The 23,630-nt window shown below is 39.8% G+C and overlaps 1 protein-coding gene and 1 long non-coding RNA gene across 2 annotated transcripts in view; one reads left to right on the top strand and one right to left on the bottom strand.

Moving 5' to 3' along the window:
• The window catches only part of LOC125682408 (uncharacterized), a 63,539-nt gene extending 62,213 nt beyond the window's left edge, over nucleotides 1–1,326 (top strand). The window contains exon 9 of the mRNA XM_056151610.1: nucleotides 745–1,326. Within this exon, the coding sequence (XP_056007585.1) occupies nucleotides 745–899 (155 nt within the window). The 3' untranslated portion in view covers nucleotides 900–1,326. The remainder of the gene's footprint in view (nucleotides 1–744) is intronic.
• Nucleotides 1,327–18,604: 17,278 nt separating this feature from the next.
• On the bottom strand, nucleotides 18,605–20,211 carry LOC130050851 (uncharacterized). The gene is made up of 3 exons (XR_008799170.1): nucleotides 20,055–20,211; nucleotides 19,581–19,761; nucleotides 18,605–19,291 (listed from the first exon to the last, which is right to left on the bottom strand). It is a non-coding gene; the product is annotated as an uncharacterized LOC130050851 (long non-coding RNA).
• Nucleotides 20,212–23,630: the final 3,419 nt, after the last annotated feature.

Here is a 23,630-nt window from a genome sequence, read left to right as displayed (position 1 = left end):
TCCTGTTTATCTGTTTAATGAGATGTTTCACATTATTATCTCCTGTTTATCTGTTTAACGAGATGTTTCACATTATTATCTCCTGTTTATCTGTTTACTGAGATGTTTCACATTATTATCTCCTGTGTATCTGTTTAATGAGATGTTTCACATTATTATCTCCTGTTTATCTGTTTACTGAGATGTTTCACATTATTATCTCCTGTGTATCTGTTTAATGAGATGTTTCACATTATCTCCTGTTTATCTGTTTGATGAGATGTTTCACATTATTATCTCCTGTTTAATGAGATGTTTCACATTATTATCTCCTGTGTATCTGTTTAATGAGATGTTTCACATTATTATCTCCTGTGTATCTGTTTAATGAGATGTTTCACATTATCTCCTGTTTATCTGTTTGATGAGATGTTTCACATTATTATCTTCTGTTTATCTGTTTGATGAGATGTTTCACATTATTATCTCCTGTGTATCTGTTTAATGAGATGTTTCACATTATTATCTCCTGTTTATCTGTTTACTGAGATGTTTCACATTATTATCTCCTGTTTATCTGTTTAATGAGATGTTTCACATTATTATCTCCTGTTTATCTGTTTAATGAGATGTTTCACATTATTATTTCCTGTGTATCTGTTTAATGAGATGTTTCACATTATTATCTCCTGTTTATCTGTTTAATGAGATGTTTCACATTATTATCTCCTGTTTAACGAGATGTTTCACTTTATTTGTTTAAAGCCTCACTGAGTGGTGGAAGGGATGAATTTGAGGAATACAGCCTGGATTCACCGACATCCTTTGTGGAGTGCCCGATGTGTGGAGACATGTTCCCACAGGAATCCATTGAGGTCCACGCTGCGGTGTGTGTGGATATGTCCTCCGCTGTGTATTGACAATGCTTAGACTCGCACGAGACATGTAGAGTGATTGTTGGAGATGTCCTCCGCTGTGTATTGACAATGCTTAGACTCGAACGAGACATGTAGAGTGATTGTTGGAGATGTCCTTTACTGTGTATTGACAATGCTTAGACTCGCACGAGACATCTAGAGTGATTGTTGGAGATGTCCTTTACTGTTTATTGATGATTCTTGAACTCGTATAAGAAATCTAGAGTGGTCGCTCAGCCTCTGACTTTGTGAATTTTACAGCTGACAATTTCCGTGACAACTTTCATTAAGTGGAGTCAACTGTTGTTTTGTTTTGTGTGTATTTTATTTTGCAAAAGGGTTTGATGTCATTTCATTCATCGTAGTAAATATTTTCCTAAACTGGGAATTTACTAGTCTGTTATTAAATAAACATACCCAAAAAAACATAGTTACGTAATATAGTGGTTATGTATTGTGACAGCCCTGGTCAAAATGTTGTTGTCGGTTCCTTTTCATTTCCGTGTAGATGTACGGGTATTGTCCACACTAGTGGGCCCCCTTCCAGGTATCTGTCTAGCTGCACACATGGAAGATCTTGCCTCAGATCTCCATTTTTTCCGGTCATGAGGGTCAGCAGTAGAGAACTTCCATTCTCTACGATCTTTCTCCGTCAGCTCTCTCTATGATAGCATTGGCCGACCAACTCTACGTCTCCCAGGAACTTGTATGTTTAGAGCGGACTTGACTGCACTGCTGGATCTGACAACTTGGCCATACCAGCGGAGTCTCCTTTCCCTTAAGATGAGGTCGAGGTCATCGATACCAAGCCGCCCCAGCAATTCAATTGAACCTACAGTGGCCATATCTTCAGGCTTGATGTTACAGATCTGTCTTATCATGGCCCTGTCATTGCGTAGTGGGTGATGAAGATTTGGCTTGGTCAGTGCCCAGGTCTCACTGGCATGGAGCATAGTGCTCCGTACACAGGTGTTATACACTCGACCACGGGTCTTATACGACAGGTGGCGTGATGTCAGGACTGGTAACATCTCCTTGAACTTCTTCCAAGCAGTCTTCACGCACGTAGCGGTCGCAAGGTCACAGCCACCAGCTGTGGAAAGCACGTCTCCGAGGTAGTAGAAGAAACCTACAACCTCTAACTTGTCCAGACTAACTTGGACATCACTCTGCAGTCAAGAGGGCGAGCCATCCCCCTCCATCATTATGTGTCCCTTTTTATACACTTGTTTAAGACGATACGTATTCGGTTATGACAATCATGTCTGTCCTTCTGTCCAACTTCGCTTCTGGCTCATAAAGTAAATACTATGTGACCTAGAATCATTAAACTTTGTTAGGTCACTGTGACCTTTGATTAAGACAACATGGCCTAATATGGCAAAATCCTGTCCGACTCATCACTCTACAATTATTTGGTCTAGAATCATCGAACTTGGTAAGTAAGAGGTGTGTCAAGCTCTGATTTAATGTCACTGTGACCTATAATAAATGATTCAATGTCACTGTGCCATAATAAATGATTTAATGTCACTGTGACATAATAAATGATTTAATGTCACTGTGACCTATAATAAATGATTTAATGTCACTGTGACCTATAATAAATGATTCAATGTCACTGTGATCTATAATAAATGATTCAATGTCACTGTGACCTATAATAAATGATTTAATGTCACTGTGATCTATAATAAAGGATTCAATGTCACTGTGAGCTATAATAAATGATTTAATGTCACTGTGACCTATAATAAATGATTCAATGTCACTGTGACCTAAAATAAATGATTCAATGTCACTGTGACCTATAATAAATGATTCAATGTCACTGTGACCTATAATAAATGATTTAATGTCACTGTGACCTATAATAAATGATTCAATGTCACTGTGACCTATAATAAATGATTTAATGTTACTGTGACCTATAATAAATGATTTAATGTCACTGTGACCTATAATAAATGATTCAATGTCACTGTGATCTATAATAAATGATTCAATGTCACTGTGATCTATAATAAATGATTTAATGTCACTGTAACCTATAATAAATGATTCAATGTCACTGTGACCTATATTAAATGATTTAATGTCAATGTGACCTATAATAAATTATTTAATGTCACTGTGACCTATAATAAATGATTCAATGTCACTGTGACCTATAATAAATGATTCAATGTCACTGTGACCTATAATAAATGATTTAATGTCACTGTGACCTGTAATAAATGATTTAATGTCACTGTGACCTATAATAAATGATTTAATGTCACTGACCTATAATAAATGATTCAATGTCACTGTGACATAATAAATGATTCAATGTCACTGTGACCTATAATAAATGATTCAATGTAGCTGTGACCTATAATAAATGATTCAATGTCACTGTGACCTAAAATAAATGATTTAATGTCACTGTGACCTATAATAAATGATTTAATGTCACTGTGACCTATAATAAATGATTCAATGTCACTGTGACCTATAATAAATGATTCAATGTCACTGTGACATAATAAATGATTTAATGTCACTGTGACCTAAAATAAATGATTCAATGTAGCTGTGACCTATAATAAATGATTTAATGTCACTGTGACCTATAATAAATGATTCAATGTCACTGTGAGCTATAATAAATGATTCAATGTCACTGTGACCTATAATAAATGATTTAATGTCACTGTGACCTGTAATAAATGATTTAATGTCACTGTGACCTATAATAAATGATTTAATGTCACTGTGACCTATAATAAATGATTTAATGTCACTGTGACCTATAATAAATGATTCAATGTCACTGTGAGCTATAATAAATGATTCAATGTCACTGTGAGCTATAATAAATGATTTAATGTCACTGTGACATAATAAAGATGGAATTACCCTTTTTGGGCTCTTGTAGATTTTAATCAACAAACGCATTGTGGTATGGCGTTGTCCGTCTGTCTGTCCGGACCTCGTGGTCCTTTAGAAAAATTCAAAAGGATCCAGTGCTGCTTGAAAAAAAAATTAATAAAACAATTTAAGAACGCTGCCAGTGGAATAAAAACTTTCTTTTGGCCTGCAATGTTCCCTCTCACAGGTTCTTACAGACTCGTTCCAAATCTGATATAGATTCTATATTGGGTGCACAGGCACTTGTTTCTGTAAATGACTTATGACCTCTGTATACTAATAACAACACAAGGTGCCTAGCTTCAAATGACACAGAATGGTACCCCCTGAGAATGTCGGCCTTTTGAGCCTCCAGAGAATATGTGATGCTAATGTATTTACTACCGTTGTATTGTACAATCATTCAACTTAAAAACCATGTATGACATGACTGCATTCATTGCCTCTTATCGCCGAAAACTGCAACAAAACATGGATTTTCCGTTTTATACCACGAAGCGTTGTTATTAGTATACAGAGGTCGTAAGTCATTTACAGAAACAAGTGCCTGCGATTGCGTGGTCTGGGTCGGGCGTGAGGATTGGCGCTTCTAATTATGGGCGTTGCTCTCTGGTGAGTAGTAGTGAAGATAGAGAGAGTGAAAAATTGTTAACAACAAAGATATTAGGAGTATTTAGAGTATAATGCTATATATTCAATAGAACCGACATATTTATTTCACAAAAGCATTAAAGTAGTTTTAATTTTATCAATGTACATATAAAACTATCATAATAGCACATTGTTACAACATTTCTGTCAGATTTAAAGCTAATGATACCTTAAAAAGGGTGATGACCAATATATTTCTTTTTATCACTTATCATTTTTAACTTTGATAATTATAACACTTTCTAAACTTTTATCTGTTAATAGTCCGAGTATAGATTTACTTTAGGCAGGGTAGATAATATTTATAAAATTGGAAAAGAAATAATAAGATGTCATGTAATATTTTCTAGCAAACATACCCTCCCTTTCGGTCTGAATTTCCTCTGTATCCATTTCCCTGTCACATTCATTGTGGAAGGCTTCACTTCTGGAGCTCTCATTTCCGCTTTTCTTGGTACGGCAGAATGACCGAAGTAGGAGAGAATCCCCATAACCTCTTCCTTGCTGTACATCCTATTCTCGAAGTGTCTTGGGATAAAGAAGAGTCTGGTTCCAAACTCTTCATGGGCGTCCCTATTTATATCCAGTGATTCTTTAATCATGTTGTTTCTCTCTGTGGTATACTCGGGGCCTTTCTTACATTCTGACACGTGTCTGGCCATTGATAAAGGCTATTATTATTATTATTATTATTATTATTGCGTCCCGTCTACTGCTCACATAGCTGGAATAAGAGAAGAATGTTAATAGAGTTGTATGCATTAATACAAACAAGCACAATAATTTTACTTTAAATCGCTCGTCATTATATAATTAATGCTTACTCAAAACAAAATGTGCATGTGAACCACACGCCTCCTCTTCTGTCCCTGGTTTCCATGGTTACCGGGAAAGTTTGCAGATTTGTCCTGACCACGGGTTCCGGTTTCTTCATTTCTCTCGGAGTGGAGGCCGTTTTTGGTGGTTTGGTTGCCGGTTTCGTCATTTCCCTCGGAGTGGAGGCCGTTCTTGGTGGTTTGGTTGCCGGTTTCCTCATTTCCTCGGAGTGGAGGCCGTTCCTGATGGTTTGGTTGCCGGTTTCGTCATTTTCCTCGGAGTGGGGGCCGTTCTTGTTGGTATGTCAACTGATGATAGTCCAGTGTGGTCACAGTCTTATACTTTCACGGTGAATCAAATACTTACCGTCTCAAGGACCAATCGGTAGGTACGGGGGTACTACTCGGAATAAAACGCACGGTTCATCAAACAATTTCACTTTAGAATATTTGTTAAACTGCAGACAGGTATGGAGGTGCAATTAAATGTCAACCGTACTGTCTACACCTTTTCCATGAGACTTATTTTTCATGCCCTGTCCAGATATATGTCTTACGGAGAAATACAACATGAATTTCAGGTTTAATATCCCTTCATTATAAAATCATTTTTTATAGATCTTTCAAATTGATATCAAAATCCCAGTGTTTCCACATTTTATTTTTCTGAATAAAAGCAATTTTTATAAATCGCCAAATATTGTTAAGGTAGGTAAATACTATTAGAAATTTCTGTCAATCAAATTTTTTTTTCATTTAAATAACTTTAACAACTTATAAACTAACTTAAAGCCCATATAAGACATACCTTTGCAGGTTTATTTTTATACTACTGTATGTGCTACAGTGCACATATACCCCCAAATGCAAAAGCCAAATTCTAACACAAGAATGCATTATCTCATGTTTTATTAAAAATATGCACCAAAGCACATCATATTAAGCTATAATATATAAAAACCAATAGCTATTCATTTACTGAGAGAATTTTTAAAGATATTCAATTGAAAACATACACAATTGCTGTTTAATCTGCTCACATCCTTCAGAAAAAAAATCACAGAATATCGCAATTTTGAAAAATTCTCAAAATCTAAATTGTTTACATGTCAGTTTTTCTTTAAAAATATTTAGAATTATATCTAAGGTTAACAAAAAAACATATTTTACCATAGTTGACCAGAGATATTTTGCAAAATGGTCTCTTGAATATGTAAACCCCCATTTTTAAATTTAAATTTTACAATTATTCTTTGCACACTTTGAAAATAGTAAATTGTAACAGCAAATACAGTCTTAAAAATCAAGATTAACAGAATATGACAATATATATATATGTAAAACATACTGAAAATTTTGTCCTACCAGACAATTAGAACACAGGGGGGGGGGGGGGGCTATCAATCATATAATACATAAAAATACATACATGCTATCTCATACTTATAGAAAAAATAAATATAGTGTAACATATATGTAGATTCTAGCAACTACAGCTCATCTACAAATAATTTTGTTTCTTGAAAGTACTTGTGAAGAAGAGTTCAAATATTCAACAACTTTGCTGATGATTTTCTGAGGATTTATAATTCTGGGTTTCTTTGAACCAAATACACTCCCTAAAATTCAGTGTGAATTCCACTGTGATGATCACGCCTATGTATGATTTTTAACTTGTTCAGGCTTAGATTGCTAGCTATGAGCCTTTTAAGCCAATGAGCCTTTCAATGTAGATATTGCTTTGTACCATTGGAACTAGTGAGGACTTCACACTATAATAATTCATGGTAAATATATCTAAGATTCACATTTGAATGCTAAATTTGACTCGTACAGTTCTCATAAACTACAAACATCAAACAAAGAAGTTTTAACTGGAACTTTCTAATCGGTGTTTAAAATTTAAAACCGGATATGTAAAAGCACGGACTTTCCTTAAGTCCAAATCATACAGGTTTTGGGCATGGAATATTCATTATTCATTCTAGAATATTGTGGTTTACATATTCTTTCTCGTCTTGATGAGGCGAAAAAAATATAAAGAACACCAAGATATGAGAATAAATTTTAAAAAATCAGCCCCTACTAGCATTATAGTCACTGAACAAAAACGACTTAAGTCCAAATTACAAAAAGTTTTGGGCATAATATATTTATTTTTTTATCCTAGAATATTTTGGTTTACATATTCTTTCTCGTCTTGATGTGGCAAACACATGGCATGAATTAGGGTTAGCCCTCAGTGATTTATTTTTCATCCTATTTTTTTCCCCATAGTCTTTTTCCTTACATTGAGACGAAAATGGTATAAATCCCAATTTCATAGCTTAAGAGCTTGTCTACGAGAAAACCATGCAAATATATAAAAATGAAGGAAATGGTGGTCATCAATATCATTTCTAATCATTTATATCATTGGAGTATATGGTTGGAATAATCATAATTTGAGGTCAATATATTGATAGGTCGTTTCTATTTTTAGTAACAGCGCATTCTGTATTTACACGTGGATTAGTGTTTGAACACAAGAAAAATCCTTAAATATTAGGGTTTTATTTTTTCAAAAATGCAAATCAATTCTGAAGACTTATGAAAAGAATGGATTTTTTATGATATTTCCATGTAAACCACTTATATAGAAATCATGTTTCACATCATAAGTGTCCATATAGAGATTACATGGAGCCTGTAATTTGGCATTGTGCCAAACTTCTGAAGACTTATGAAAAGAATGGATTTTTTATGATATTTCCATGTAAACCACTTATATAGAAATCATGTTTCACATCATAAGTGTCCATATAGAGATTACATGGAGCCTGTAATTTGGCATTGTGCCAAACTTATTCATTTTGTGGTATATGGTCAATTTTGAAATAATTTTATTTTGGGACTTTTGGCCATTCATTTGCAATTAAAATTTAAAAACTGACAAAAATGAATAGTTTTAAGCATTGGAAATCATCTTTTAAAAGGTTAAAGATTTAAAATTTGTGATATTAGATGCATACATTGTTTGGAAATTTAAGTTTATTTATAGATTTAACATTTTCTAATAAATCAATCCCAGTAATCTACTATTTTATATGAAAAAGGGGGTATTTTAATGAAATAGACCTGTTGCTGGAATTACCTCCCCTTTGATGCACTCTTCATACGTAGAAGGTACAAAATATTTCACTCATATGGAGTCGTCACCAAAACCGGAAGCAATATCATGGAATGTTATGATTCCAACTTGAAATGGGATTTGAGAATGTGTACATCATGTTTATGTGATATCTGCAGTGAAAGACAACAGTATCTGTGAATGTAATCCAGAAATTTCTAAATATTGGTATGGTTTAAAAAGTATCCGGTACTTCGTCCTGTTATACTGCAAACTAGTACCAGTGGTCAGGCATTTTGTCATTGAAGAATTGAAAGCGTTCTTTCCTTGATAATTCATGCATTAATTGAGAATGCTTAGATGTTATGTGGAGGAAATCAAAGAAAATATGCACCAGTCCAGATGGAGCATGTGAGGATTTAGTGCAGCCCCCCTCCTCCCTGAATTTGCAAAATGTATTTACCATCATGATTGATGAAAAAAATTGGTTATTAGTTTACATATATGCACTAAGTAATGAGGACAGGACAAAATAACAAAAGTGTGAAATAACGTGTTCTCAATCTGTATACTGTAACAGTTTGCTCGGTATCTTTCTTCCTTCGTCAGTGCTCAATGTACCAATATGACAAACTCAATGTTTACTCATAGGTTACGATTCAACATGCAAAAATTTACACCTTTCTCTATTTTACCTGGATCCGGGTTAGAATAGGTCCTCAGTACCCCCTTGCTTGTCGTAAGAGGCGACGAAGTGGGGTGGTCCTTCGGATGAGACCGCAAAAACAGACGCAGGTGTGGCACGATAAAGAACCCTTCCTGCTCAATGGCCATAAGTGCCGAGCATAGGCCTAAATTTTGCAGCCCTTCACCGGCAGTGGTGACGTCTCCATATGAGTGAAATATTCTCGAGAGGGACGTAAAACAATAATCAATCTATTTTATCAACAACAATCTTTTAATGGTATTACGTATATGTATATATATGCTAATGTAGTGTCTTAAAGTCATTGATGTAGGTAGAGTTTGGATCCTCACTACTTTCTTCATCATGAGAAATTGATCGGGGAAAATTTTGGGAAAATCATTCATCTGACAGGGAAACCAAAGATTACATCGATCAGGTCTCTTTAACTAAATCACCCCGCCCCCTCTACTTTTTTATGACAATCAATAAACAATTGAAATGGAAGCTTGGACTGATGAATTAAATCCTTGGAACCACCACCCCCCCCCACCCCCGCATTATTATCATTATCAAGGATTTTGAGCTTTGGGTTGTGTAATAAACTAATTTTCAGGGAGGTTGGGGGTTCTATCAAAAAATTGCCACCCACCCATACCCTCCGCCCTGGTGATGAGTGCGAACTACGGGGCCTCTCCACCTACACTGTACGTGTTTAGACAGGACTATACCAGTCAGGTATAAACAATACATTTCATTACAAATTATATTTCCAATTATTACAAGCGAACGTCTTTACTTTTGTGCGAATTCGGGCGTTATTATCATCTGGGGTTCAATTTATGTGATTACTGTCAGTATTTAAGGTATATTTCATACGTACGTGTAATGGTGTTAGGAGTGGAGTACGAATGCAAAGAATATGTCTCTAAAACTTCATTGTTATTTGGGATTTCAAACATGTCGGTTGAGCATCACTTAAGAGACATTATTTGCCCAAATGCGCATCATGTGCATCCAAATTGGTACCGTACAATTTTTTTTACATTATGATCCCTGGGTCGAGGCCTCTGCTGGTGGACTGGACTGTTAGTCCCCGAGGGTCTCTACAGCCCAGTAGCTAAGTACTTCGTTACTAGCTTGAAAATACGAATGTATATTTAATTGCTGTTATAAAATTTAGAAATTCATTTCAAAGGTCGAGAGGTTAGATTCGTTACTAGCTTGAAAATACGGATGTATATTTAATTGCTGTTATAAAATTTAGAAATTCATTTCAAAGGTCGAGAGGTTAGAGCGTTCGCCCCGCATGTGGAAGGCCCGGAGTTCGAATCCCGGCCGCGACATACCTAAGTCGTTAAAAACAGGTGGTGACAGTTCCATCACCAAACGCTCGGCATCAGATGTGAATGTCACGGGTCCTCGGAGAAGACCTTAAAAACGGATGACTCGTGTCACAGTAGGTGTGGCACGCTAAAAAACCCTCACTACTCCATGACCGTAAGCGCCGAATATAGGCTTAAATTTGAAGCCCTTCACCGGTCTTGTTGACGACTCCATATGAGTGAAAAATTCTCAAGTGAAACTTTAAGCAAGATACAATCAATCAAAATTCAGGATTATCTCCCTCATGGGTAGCTCTTATTCTTAGACGAATTTGACTCCACTCTTTTTGGCTATAATAGGTCTAAAACTTCATTGTTATTTGGGATTTCAAACATGTCGTTGAGCATCACTTAAAAGACATTATTTGCGCATCTTGTGCATCCAAATTGGTACCTTACAATTTTTTTTACATTATGACCCCTGGGTCGAGGTCTCTGCTGGTGGACTGTTAGTCCCGGAGGGTCTCTACAGCCCAGTAGCTACAATGTAAGTACTTCGTTACTAGCTTGAAAATACGGATGTATATTTAATTGCTGTTATAAAATTTAGAAATTCATTTCAAAGGTCGAGAGGTTAGAGCGTTCGCCCCGCATGTGGAAGGCCCGGAGTTCGAATCCCGGCCGCGACACACCTAAGTCGTTAAAAACAGGTGGTGACAGTTCCATCGCCAAACGCTCGGCATCAGATGTGAATGTCACGGGTTCTCGGAGAAGACCTTAAAAACGGATGACTCGTGTCACAGTAGGTGTGGCACGCTAAAAAAAACCCTCACTACTCAATGACCGTAAGCGCCGAATATAGGCTTAAATTTGAAGCCCTTCACCGGTCTTGGTGACGACTCCATATGAGTGAAAAATTCTCGAGTGAGATACAATCAATCAAAATTCAGGATTATCTCCCTCATGGGTAGCTCTTATCCTTAGACGAATTTGACTCACTCTTTTTGGCACGCTACTTTTTTTGGCTAGAATAGGTCTAAAACTTCATTGTTATTTAGGATTTCAAACATGTCGGTTGAGCATCACTTAAGAGACATTATTTGCCCAAATGCGCATCTTGTGCATCCAAATTGGTACCTTACAATTTTTTTTTTACATTATAACCCCATGGTTGAGGCCTCTGCTGTTGGACTGTTAGTCCCCGAGGGTCTCTACAGCCCAGTAGCTAAGTACTTGACCACTGATGAAAGCCAAAGAATTGCTATTTAAGCGATTGATGACTTTGAGGCCTAAGTGTGTGAAAATGTCGGAGGGCAGGCCCAAGTGCCATATATCATAATTACCGACCGTGTCAGGAGCCCACGATGGAGGGGTCGAATCAAGGTTACGCCAACCTATAGACGCCCTACATGCTTAGGTAACATAAAGTCGAATATGCCTTTAGGGTGTGACCTTGGATGCAGGATTCCGGCTACCCCCCGAAGCATGTTATGTCCGAACATTAAAATAAAATTGAGTTTGGGGGTTACTTCAACCTGCAATATGTCCAAAAATGGTAGTCAAGCAAAGTCCTAGAAAGTGTAGACATTGTTGCCCCAACTGTATGGAAGGTGAAAATAACGAACAGTGATCAATCTCATAACTCCTACAAGCAATACAAAATAGATAGTTGGGCAAACACGGATCCCTGGACACACCAGAGGTGGGATCAGGTGCCTAGGAGGAGTAAGCATCCCCTGTTGACCGGCCACACCCGTCGTGAGCCCCATATCCTGATCAGGTAAACAGAGTCATCCGCAGTCAAAATCAGTGATCCAAGAACGGCTTAACAATCGGTATGAAACACGTCAGACAGCAATGAGTTGAAATTTTGCCTCTACAGAACTTCTACCAATCTTGTCCTAAGAGTCATAACTATAATATTTGAAATAGTTAAGGGACCAAACTTGCCAGAAAGTTTCTTTAGGGACCCCTTAGGAGATCCCCACCCTTCTCGGACCCAACTCCTTCAACTTTTTTCAAGATCGATTTTTTCTACACTGGACTTGGCTTTGGCTTTTTCGAGATTCTGCACGATATCCAAACGCCCATAACTTTTTTATTTACAGGAGTTACCGACCACACCAACTACCTAAATACTTGTCTGGACCCGGACGACACATTGCAGACTTCCATTTTACCCTTGGGATCAGAGTGTGTTCGTCACGCTGGAAATGGCGTTATGTTACCTACGCGATTGACCCCTTTCATTCCAGACTATCTTACAAACCATGATAGCTAGATAAAATCCGATGAGTGCAAACAACGCAGCTTGCCGAGGCAATTTTAACGATACCTGGATGATAACTCTAGTAGAAAGATAGAATTTTTGCTTGACCACTGATGGAAGCCAAGTATTTGTTACCTAAGCATTTGGTGATTTTAAAGTCTAAGTGTGAGAACAGCTGAAAGTATGCCCAAGTCTTGCCTATGAGAGTGACTGGCCGGGCAGGCGCGTAACATGCACCGGTCGGGTCGAGCTTACGTCGACCTTCAGACGGCCTTGGGGCTTAGGTAGCGTTAAGTCCAAAACCCCTTTACGGGGTGACCTTGGACCCCAGATTCCGGGTACCCCGCGAAGCATGTTATGCCCGAACACTAAAAAATAGTCATTGGCGGTTACTTTGTACTTGATTATGTCCAAAAATCATAAACAGACTTAGTCCCTAAGAAGGGTAGATTATCTTACCCCTACCAACTGAGGAGAAATTTTGCCTCTATACAACTTGTGATACTCTTGTCCTAAGAGTCATAACTATAATATTTATAGTAGTTAAGAAGCCAAACTTGGCAGAAAGTTTCTCTAGGGACCCCTCAAGAGATTCCCACCTTCCTCGGACCCAACTCCTTCTACTTTTTTCAAGATCGATTTTCTCTACCCTGGAGTTGGCGTTTTAAACATACTGCACGATTTTCAAACCCCCATAACGTTTTTATTTACAGGAGTAACCGACCACACCAACTACCTAAATACTCGTCTGGACCGGGCCCACACACTGGCCCCTTGCAATTTACCCTTGGGGTCAGGGTGTGTTCGTCACGCTGGAAATGGCGTTTTGCGACCTAAGCGATGGACCCACTTCATTCCGGATTTTCTCACGAACCATAGCTAGATCAAATCTGATGGGTGCAAACGACGCAGCTCGGCGAGACAATTTTATCGATACCTGAGTTTTTGCTCTAGTAGCATGATTGAATTTTTTGCCACGCACTTGAACTTCTTAGGTAAGAATGCCAAATTTCGGGTCCAACTTATTGTTACGTGAGCGCCAGGAATTGTTACCTAAGCGTGCAAAGTATGTTTTTGTCATTGTTACCTAAGCCCAATTAGAGCTCAATTAGAGCCTCTAGCTCGGTCCCCGACGGCCGGTTGTTGGACTTGGTCTTTTTAATTGAAGGATGAAAGTTGGCCGAGGACCGATCGAGGGGAAAATGTACTGGCTTCCCTCGATTTCTGCCGGCGGTGACTTCTTTGTCTGTTGATGAAAGTTGGCCGAGGGTGATCGAAGGGAAATGTACTGGCTTTCCTCGACGACCGTCGGCGGCGACCTGAAAAGTATGTTTGGCATTGTTACCTAAGCGATTGGACTTAGTCGTTTTCAGAGATTTTCGGACTTTGTCATTTTTTAAGATCTTTTGATATAAAAAGTCCCCCACACCAGCAGACCGGTGCAGAGGACAAGTTCAAAACTGTTTGATAAAAAAGTCCCCCACACCAGCGTACTGGTGCAGAGGACAAGATAAGCGAAATGACCGTCTGAAGCGGCCAAATCGACTGAGACACAAGCAATCTCAGAGTGAGAAACTTTCAGCAAGTCCACTTGGGGACCAGTAACCAGGTTGCGGCACGTGGAGCCGGCCTCTCGTTGCAGCCCGCCCATACCTCCTCCAACCCTAACCCACCAGCAACCCCTACCTACCAAACTTAAAATGCATACCTATCCAAAATGAAACTAAAGTAGGGACTACTCTTCCAACCCATACCACCCCCGACGGATAGAAAACAAGCATAAAGAGCAACGAACCCGCTGCCATCCGTCACCCACAAAACGAGAACCTATCTCCTACCCAATTCCCCGTAAACTAGGCCTTAACAAATTGACTTTAACCTCCAATATAACCATCTACACCCGTCCATTCCTAGCCCCTACATTTAGCCCCCATACTTCTAACCTTGTATGGGTGACTAAAGATCCCCAGTCACTAGAGACCAGAGGATTTGCGGTGACATGCCCAGGCTCAAGCGGCTTGCTGCCCGAACCGCCTTTGCACCAGTTGCCACCGGAAAGACACCGTAGATGGGGACAATAAATTAGGACACCTCTATGTACATATATACAAAAAAAATTTCTTACGCTTTTGGTCCGTGTTTGCGGCTATATTTGCTTTTTTTGTATTTTCCCTGTATGTACAACATGTAAATAGACAATCAGTGAGATGGAAACGCCGACCTGATGCGATGCTAACCTTGGCCGCCCTCGGACAGGCGACTAATTGGAGGCAGCTCTTTTCCGCCCCTTAGTTATTTCATAGCGTACTCTCTCGGTCAAGACTTTTGCTTCGAATTGGCCAAGAATCTCTCGGAACTCATTCTCGCCCTGCAAAATTCGCTCCAGATCATATTGCGAGATCTTTAGGCTTACATCTTCCACCCTCGCGTGGATGTAATCCCCAAAGACGACCTTAAGCGCCTCCTCCTGCCGGACTGAAAATCGGCGCTTCCACGTCCTTGGAGCTTTTGGTAGTGGGGGAAGGACTCGGCCCTCTCCCACTGGCGAGTCGGCCCTTGGCGGGGTGGGAGGAACCACTTCCTCTTCCGACTCGCTCTCTTCAACCCTCGACGGTGGAGGCTGCCTGTCCGGCTCCTCGTCAGAACCCGATGACTGGTTCCCAGAGCCTCCGCAAAAGACGTGTGGATTTGACTACTCTCAGTCTTCCTTGAGTAGTATTATAGTACTACTCGGCAGTACTTCGGTCATGTGCCATGAGCAGGGCGAGATCATGTTCCTCCTCTACAGTCGATCCAGCGCCTCCGTGCAGAGAAACGCAGACTTTTCTGATGACGGTTGTGGTAAGCATGGGCAGGGTCTTACCGATTTCCTGTCCGTACAACTCCCACTGCACATTAAGGAACGTGACGACGTCGCTGGGTGTCAATTTATTACCTCTCGGGTTAACAAACACGTAAGTCCGTGGCGAAAGCGAAGGCGTTTCTGGCTTAAACACTGACCGTTCTTAACAGACACGTGAAGACATTCGGAGTCATAGCCAAAAGACAAGCTTTTGACATCACTTTATGTTTAGCAATACGAACGATATGTTGACCGTCGATTGCTTTAGCACTGGCTAGCTCTGCCAGGCGCAAGTTGCAAAGGTCCCCCCGCCCGCTTGGCATTTGTGAAACACAATTCCAAGAAAAGGTGAGAGATTACTCTGCTATAACTTGAGGTGTCATACTCCCGTTCACGGTTTAAGACCCGTATCATTTCTTTCGCAGTTTCACTCGAGAAATATTTTTTGACGTCGTCCACCTCGGGAAGATCGTCCTCTAACACTGTTCTTGGACGATCTTCAGGGACAACTTGCCGCCTTTCTTTGGACATACTCAACTTTAACTGTTGAGTATAGGCGGCAAGCTGAAGGAAGTCCTCCTTCGAGCCCCAGGGCTTCACCAATGCCCAGTCGTGACTGAGAAACTCCGAAAACTTCCCGGCCGATATGGCATAGTTGGACATCGTGTCCAGACTAAGACCATACCTCTTTTCAATCTTTGCAAGGAGCCCGTTCCTGTCTCCGAGGGTGTTCAGCATCAACAGCGTGGCCGGTACTAAAATCACGCTTCCGCTCAACTCAACCATCAATGAAAGTATTCTATTGACATGGGAGACCGCCGCCGATGCAATGGCTTCTGGAGCATTGGCACCCCCACGGCTGGTCAGCCAGGTTTTAAACTTGGCTAGGAGACTCTCTTGATATCGGACTGATTTAATGGGGCTGCCTAGGCCCGCAGGAGCACGTTTGGCGCACTGAATCTCAGCTTTAGTTGTGCTCCATCCAGCGAATGTACAGTCTTTAGGTGTCTGTCTAGCCTTTTGTAGGCTCTGTTACAAATTGGACAGCTCACCAGTCTTGATAGAGATCCCCCAGCCTCATTCTCAACCACGGCTGCCCCCGCTATCCTCTTACGACCAGCTTTACCGACAAGTTGGTTCATTCTCCAGATGTCTGCGAATGTTAACGATTTTCGCTGGACAACCCTCGAGCGGGCAGTCCATTTTGCGTCGTTTCGTCTGAGCAGTTAAAGCATGAATTCTGATTTTTCCCGCCATCGCTAGACCCCCTCGCTGGGCCTTTCGGGGCGCCCTCTGCACCGGGCCAGTTCTCTCCTCCGCGTCGTCACCATCCTCGACGCGGTGGTCCTCGCTCTTTACCGCAGAACTCTCTCCCTCCTCTCCTGAGGGAACCCAATCTGTATCGGGACCCGAGTCGTCAGGCAACGACTCGCGTTCCGACCCCTCAGGCATGACGGCTTGAGGATTCCTAGCAGCCCTAGTTGACAGCCGATCTTTCGCCATCTTAGGTTCAACCGAAGTCTCTTCCGGTACACTGACCTCCACCCTTGCGGGCTTCACCTGGTCCCCTTCCGAGTCTGTGGTCGGCAATGGGCCAATCACATCCTCAGTCATCCCATCAGACAGCTCCATTTCAACTGCACCACTGCTGCCTAGCACCTCTTCCCCGTCAACCGAACTGCCCTCCAAGTCATCAGGCATGTCCGGAAATGGCGGCGGCAGTACTGATCGCCGTCTCCGTCCTCCCAACTCCCTCTCAGACAACCCGGGTAGTCTGGGATTGGGTGCACAGTGGCCTCAGTCAGCAGTTGTGTCCCCGCCATAGGTCTGACCGAAGTCTCTTCCGGTACACCGACCTCCACCCTTGCGGGCTTCACCCGGTCCCCTTCCGAGCCTCTGATCGACCACTTGTCAACCGCATCCTCAGCCATTCCGCCCGACGGTTTCATATCCATTGGACCACCGAGACTAACCCGTTCCCCAGAACCATCCGCCCCTCCAACCGTCATCTTCTCTGTCTCAGCGGTGCCCACTTCCGGGAACAAAAAGTTCCCTTCTGCGTCTGTGATCGGCATAGCGACCAGCTGGCCAACGACATCCACATCCATAGGCTCCACGTCTGACATGCCCGAGTCGTGATCAGAGTGAGCATCATCAGAATCGAATCTCGTATATGTCTATTTGCAGACTTGGGTAGATCTCTTAAGGACCGCTGGTCGACTGTCTCCTCAATCGCATGCGTATCATTAGCATAACTCCACGTAACTATCGGCCCCAACTTCGGCAGCTGAAGATCGAAGGTTCCAGTATCGGGATCAAATAGAGCATCGTATACCAGGTCAGACTGTCTCGCCCGCCACACATCTTGATGGAAAGCAGCCACGCGTTCCCCATTCATTGGATTAATGCAATATCCTACTGCATGGCCCAAGAGGCGGTGGGTAGCTAGGCATTCTACTTTTGGCTGCCCCTTGAACCACGATTTTGGCTGACACCGCCCATCCACTATAACAGTTTTGCAGCCTGCCTTGCTATATAACACAGGGCTGCCGGGCGGCGTCGGTCCTTCCGGTTTAGGATCGATATAGAGTCGCGGACGCTTTTTGTTTCCAACAGATGCGGACGTTTGAGATGTCCCCATCTCACACTCCAACAAATCCGACATACTTGTCTGTTTTGACTAACAACACGAAGAACTCGTCTGTAGTCTTATCGCTGTTCTGCAGAATTTAGTTTCGCACTATAAAACCACTTGTTTTTTAACCCTTTCTCTACCGGCACATTTTAGAGGTTTTTAAAGACTAAATGACAGTATTTTTAAATCGATTTAAATCTGCATGGATCACGATTTGGGGTAGGCATATGACATGTAATTTTGTTAGGAATTGGACAGGGAACAATTTCTTATAAAATTTGTCAATGTATCCCATGACCTCAAATAGGTCTACGGGGTCAAAGGTCATATAAGTGCACATTTTTGCAATCTTTTTTCTCTGAAATATATATATTACGACCCCTCTCACTAGATTAGAGTCAAAAATAAGAAATTCTAAATGTTTGAGCTAATGTGCCGTTTAATATACTACAAAAAGAACAAAATCAAACTAATCAATTTTATTGACAAACAAATATTTTTGGTTGCTAAGTAACAACACTCATAGTACAATTTTGACCATAATTTGCCTTTCTGCATCCATTCGACACAATTTAAACGTAATTACAATCCATGATGATTAGTAAATGTCACATTATTTTAAAAATATAATCTTTAAATAGATTTTAATCATTTGAAAAGGTTTTTAACAAAAATATGATGAAGAGAATTAAGGTCAAAGGTCATCAAATGGAAACTTCGTACTTTATATACTTGTCCATCATTTTTTAATAATATGACGTTTTGCCATTATGTTCCATTAAATAGAATAAGTATTGCAACATTAAAACAAAGATCTTTCAATTATTGTTAATCTAAAAATAATCTATTTTTTTATTCAATTATATTTGGTTGCTAAGCAACAACACCTTATCAAATGTTATCAAAAAGTACTAACCATTTTTCCTCTCCAAGTTCAACATATACGAATGTTCAAGTACTTACTTTCAATCACTAGATTTAAATGTACTTGCATCATATTTAACAAAAATGTTCTTATATTCAACCTCTTGAAACCTATTTCTAGACATTATTCTTGATAATGAGTTGTTCCGACATGGGCATGCGTTGACCAATATCTGTCTATCGACTGGAACTTCACAGCTGGCGTGTATAAGATAATGCACAAAAATCTGGAAAAAAGTATTTCTTAATACTTAGTCCTAAATACTAATGTATTGTCAAAGCTTTTGAATACTCAATTGGCTCTGTAAATGTTTTTGATAATCAAGGCCCTCTGAAAAGTATGCATTTAATTACTTATGAAATTTTATCAGAGGTAATTGTAGTACACATTTAATAAATGAGTTACATCCACAGCCAGATTAATTTTGGTAAAGGTAATCTTTTTACTATGCATTTTATTATTCTTTTTAAACTGGAAATCACTGCCACAATATCGGTTTTTAAAACTTGTAATACCTGTACAGTTCCTCTTCAGTGAGAGTCTGCAAACTTCCTTGGGAAGTATATGGCAACCCTTCCCCCTAGATATGACCATCTCAGCATAATGGTTGGTGGCAACACAGATGGAGAAAACCAAATCTTCTGTCAAAGACAGCTTCATAAAATCTGCAGTTCTCCGAATAATAGGGTCCCATATCTGAAAGAAAACTGCAAATAAAATCAGTATTGGCCACCATACCTTAAAACGTGTCATACCTTATAATTAGAAACTAATTAGAAATTGTTTTGTCTCATTTTGTATGTATACGATCCCTAGTTATGCAACAACAACAAAAAAAACACACAAACAAACAAAACAGTAAAATGGTACACACATATCAGTGTACCATAATGCCATGATTCCAATTGTGAATGTATGATCTGGATTTATTTGAATGTTAATCAAATTTATACTGATTTAACCCTATATTCAACCTCAAAGAGTCATACCAACTGAAAGCCAGGTTGTCACCCCGAATGAAATGCCACAGTTCTGGGATCAGGTGTTCCTGTGTCCTCCACATCAGCATCCTTCCAATGCATGTCTGGATTTGCCAGTAGACTGTCGCTAGCGGATGATACCTGGGAACTTCTCACTAAATATTGGGGTGTCAATACCCTTTTTAAAGCTGAAAAGAAATTACAATTACGAATTGTTGGTTTATGTTTAAAAAGCAAAATCTAAGTTTCACGGTAGCATGGAACAGTTTCGCACTTAAATTTATTTACTCAAATTTATTTAAAGATAATGTAAGGGATTGCATACATGCGTTAGAAATGAATCGAATATTTTATTATACATTGCGAGAGTAGCAGAGTGGGTAATGAAAAGAAAAAAAATATGTATTATGTAGGTATCTGCATTATGCCTAGCATATATTATACACGAGGGCAAATACTGAAGAAATTCAGGTTAAAACCTACAGGGTCCAGCGAAAATACTGAAACTCTGAGGGAAAGTGAATGAACCCAGATATAAAAGTTGAATTGAATTGCTTCTTAATGGCACCCAGTGTCTAAATCCCATTGCATGGTACTCTTATGGGCTGTGGATTTAGTCGAAATTAGAGAAAATCTAGGCAAGAAGGGGATTGATTGATTGATGTTTTCTGCTAAACTCAACAATTTTTCAGTTATCTGGTGGCACCCAGTTTTTTTTATTGGTGGAAGAGAGAACCCAGATACCTAGGGAGAGACCACCGATCTTTCGAAAGTAAATTGGGAAAACTTTCTCACTTACCGGCGCGAACGGGATTCGAACCCGCGCCGACAGAGGTGAGAGGCCGTGTGATTTTGAGCGCAACGCTCTAACCACTCGGCCACGGAGGAGGCCGGCAAGAAGGGGTCAAGTGCCCATCAGCTCATAGCATACAAGTACCAGCATGCATGGATCACATGTAATTCATGGTCATAAAGCTACTAAGTGTATATAAAATACGTGCATTTGGATAAAAGAGAAATCAATATGATTTTTCATTAGCCTGTCATAATTAGACTTTGATTGATGTTAATCCACCCCCATTTTGGCCCAAACACACATTTTTTTTATATTTCTGTTACAGAATAAAGAAAATAATTCAAATTTTGATAATAAATTCTAACATTACAATAATGCAAAGTGTGTTTTCCTAACAGATAGTGTTTTCTTTTCATAGAAAGATAATTTCTTTTATAAACATGGAAAAACCTTGGAAAATAGCCTTCTCACCAACGGTCGTGAATGCCCAGTCTGATTAAAACCACCCCATCCCATTATACACTAAATACACCCCCTTCTTACACTCGCGCGTCAAGTAAGGAGATAATCTGGGGAAAAGGGGGGGGGGGGTGGATGTTAATCAAACTGCTGGACCCGGACAGGGTGTTATTCACTTGGTTTAGGTATCATAAAATATAAATATTTTCTTTCATGAAACGACAAATCATGGCATCAAATCGCGGTTAATTAATCGTGAATTTTTCATAACATGACAAAACCGCAATTTTTTTTTCTTTTTAGTCGGCCTATGTGGCTACATCAACTTACATGTACGTATTTTATACTGAATACATGATCGTTTGAGTCATCCTGCATCAGGAGATCCAGGGCATCTTCTTCTTCTGACATCAGGTCGTTTTAAAGATGTAAAATACAAGCGTTCGCTGTGACAGTCACGGTGAAGCTGTGTTGTTTTCGTTGAAACGGAAACACGTGTGTTCTCCGTGCACATTTTCAGAAAATCCCGCGAGGCCCGCGATCCGGATCACGGAAAAATAAAAGTATACAGGCTATATATAGGCGAACTTCTTTTTTGTTTTCTTTCTTTGGCAGAGAAAAAAATTATTACTATTCCGAACAAATATAACGTTTATATCTGAATTTGAAGTACTTTATATATCTTTTTTTAAATTCAATCTGCCGATGTAACATTCTCAATAGGTGTTTTATGAAGTTGCATGTAGGTTGTGCAACTGTTATAAACCAATATTGGTTTTATGCTTTTTAAAAAAAGCAGAGATACCTGGCTGATTATTTCATACATGTATGTATGTTGTTTTAGTGTATCAACAGGTACTGAATTTACTAAAAGAGGGCAATACAAATAGTTTTCACTACTTTATTGTGCGACGCGCGTCGATTGCTGAAGTAGCGACATCGATTTGTCGCCAATGTTTAAGAAAACCGCGCAGCATGTCCCAATTTCATTTTATCGTAATATAAAAACTACCGAGAATTATAATATGAATAAGGGTCCATCAAAGAGAACATTTCCTCTACTTTTACAGGATGTATTTACTTTTCCCTATTTCCATATATAAATATAGATAAAACGCCGATCTGTTTAAACATTGAGAAATAAAATCGTAAAACAACGTATATGTGCAAAACATTGCTATTTTCTTATAACTTTGCCAGGCATTAACAATAATTTTTATATGTACTGAAAGCAGGGAATATATGCTTTTCAAAAATATAAAAAATATTGCATTCATAGGGAAAATAAAAAAAATCATAGCGACAAAGCATTGCGTCATATTTAGACGAAGTCATCTTTCATTTTAAATGCTTTTTTTTAATTTAATGGCTTTATTTATTCAATTGATTTTTGCATAGTTAAATAATATAGAAAATTTCCAAAAATATGATATATAAAACATATATATTACGTCCGTAGTTTCAAAGATTTATAGACACTCTTTTTGCGTAGCCCTGTTTTTACGCGCTATCGGTCATATTGACCGATACGGTAGAGAGAGGGTTAAGCTACTTATCCGTACACCAATCGTAAAGGTATCTGCTATGTCCGGGTCTTAGAAATTTTGGTCAAGTTTGTGAGTCCGCCTACCAGCTGCTTCATCGGCGGAAAGATCAAGACCGGCGCTTATTTGGCCGTCGTCGAGTTTCGCTCAAGTGAATTGACTCATTTGACGACTCCAAGCTGGGATATACCTACCCGTCGATGCAGTGTACTCGGATTCGCTCAAGACGAACTGGGCAGATCCAAGCTAGCGTGAAGTGTTATAGAATACCACAGCGAGCATGAACGGGTGTGGGCTACCCAGGCCAACTTCTGCGTCATCTACAAGTACATTCGCTAAAGCAAAAAATCATCACGACATGGCTTGTTGCCTTTTAAGCAACGATACATGACCACTCACTGTAGTGACCAGAGACAGGTTTGTCTGTATTTAAGGCGACGGAGCCTGTTCGGCTACGACTGCCCAAGGCACCGTCATCAAGACGGCGATCTCATATAGGTATATCACAGGCTGTCTGAATCACCTGATTTTGATCAGAAAACGACTAAGTCCAATCGCTTAGGTAACAATGCCAAACATACTTTTCAGCCCGCCGCCGACCGTCGTCGAGGGAAGTCCGTGCTCGTCCCTCGACCGATCCTCGGCCGACTGTGATCAAAAAGCGACTAAGTCCAATCGCTTAGGTAACAATGCCAAACATACTTTTCAGCCCGCCGCCGACCGTCGTCGAGGGAAGTCCATGCTCTTCCCTCGATAGCTCCTCGGCCAACTTTGATCAAAACACGA

Source organism: Ostrea edulis, chromosome 10 (genome assembly GCF_947568905.1).
Source record: "Ostrea edulis chromosome 10, xbOstEdul1.1, whole genome shotgun sequence".
Classification (NCBI taxonomy): domain Eukaryota; kingdom Metazoa; phylum Mollusca; class Bivalvia; order Ostreida; family Ostreidae; genus Ostrea; species Ostrea edulis.
This window is presented reverse-complemented; position numbering and strand designations above follow the sequence as displayed.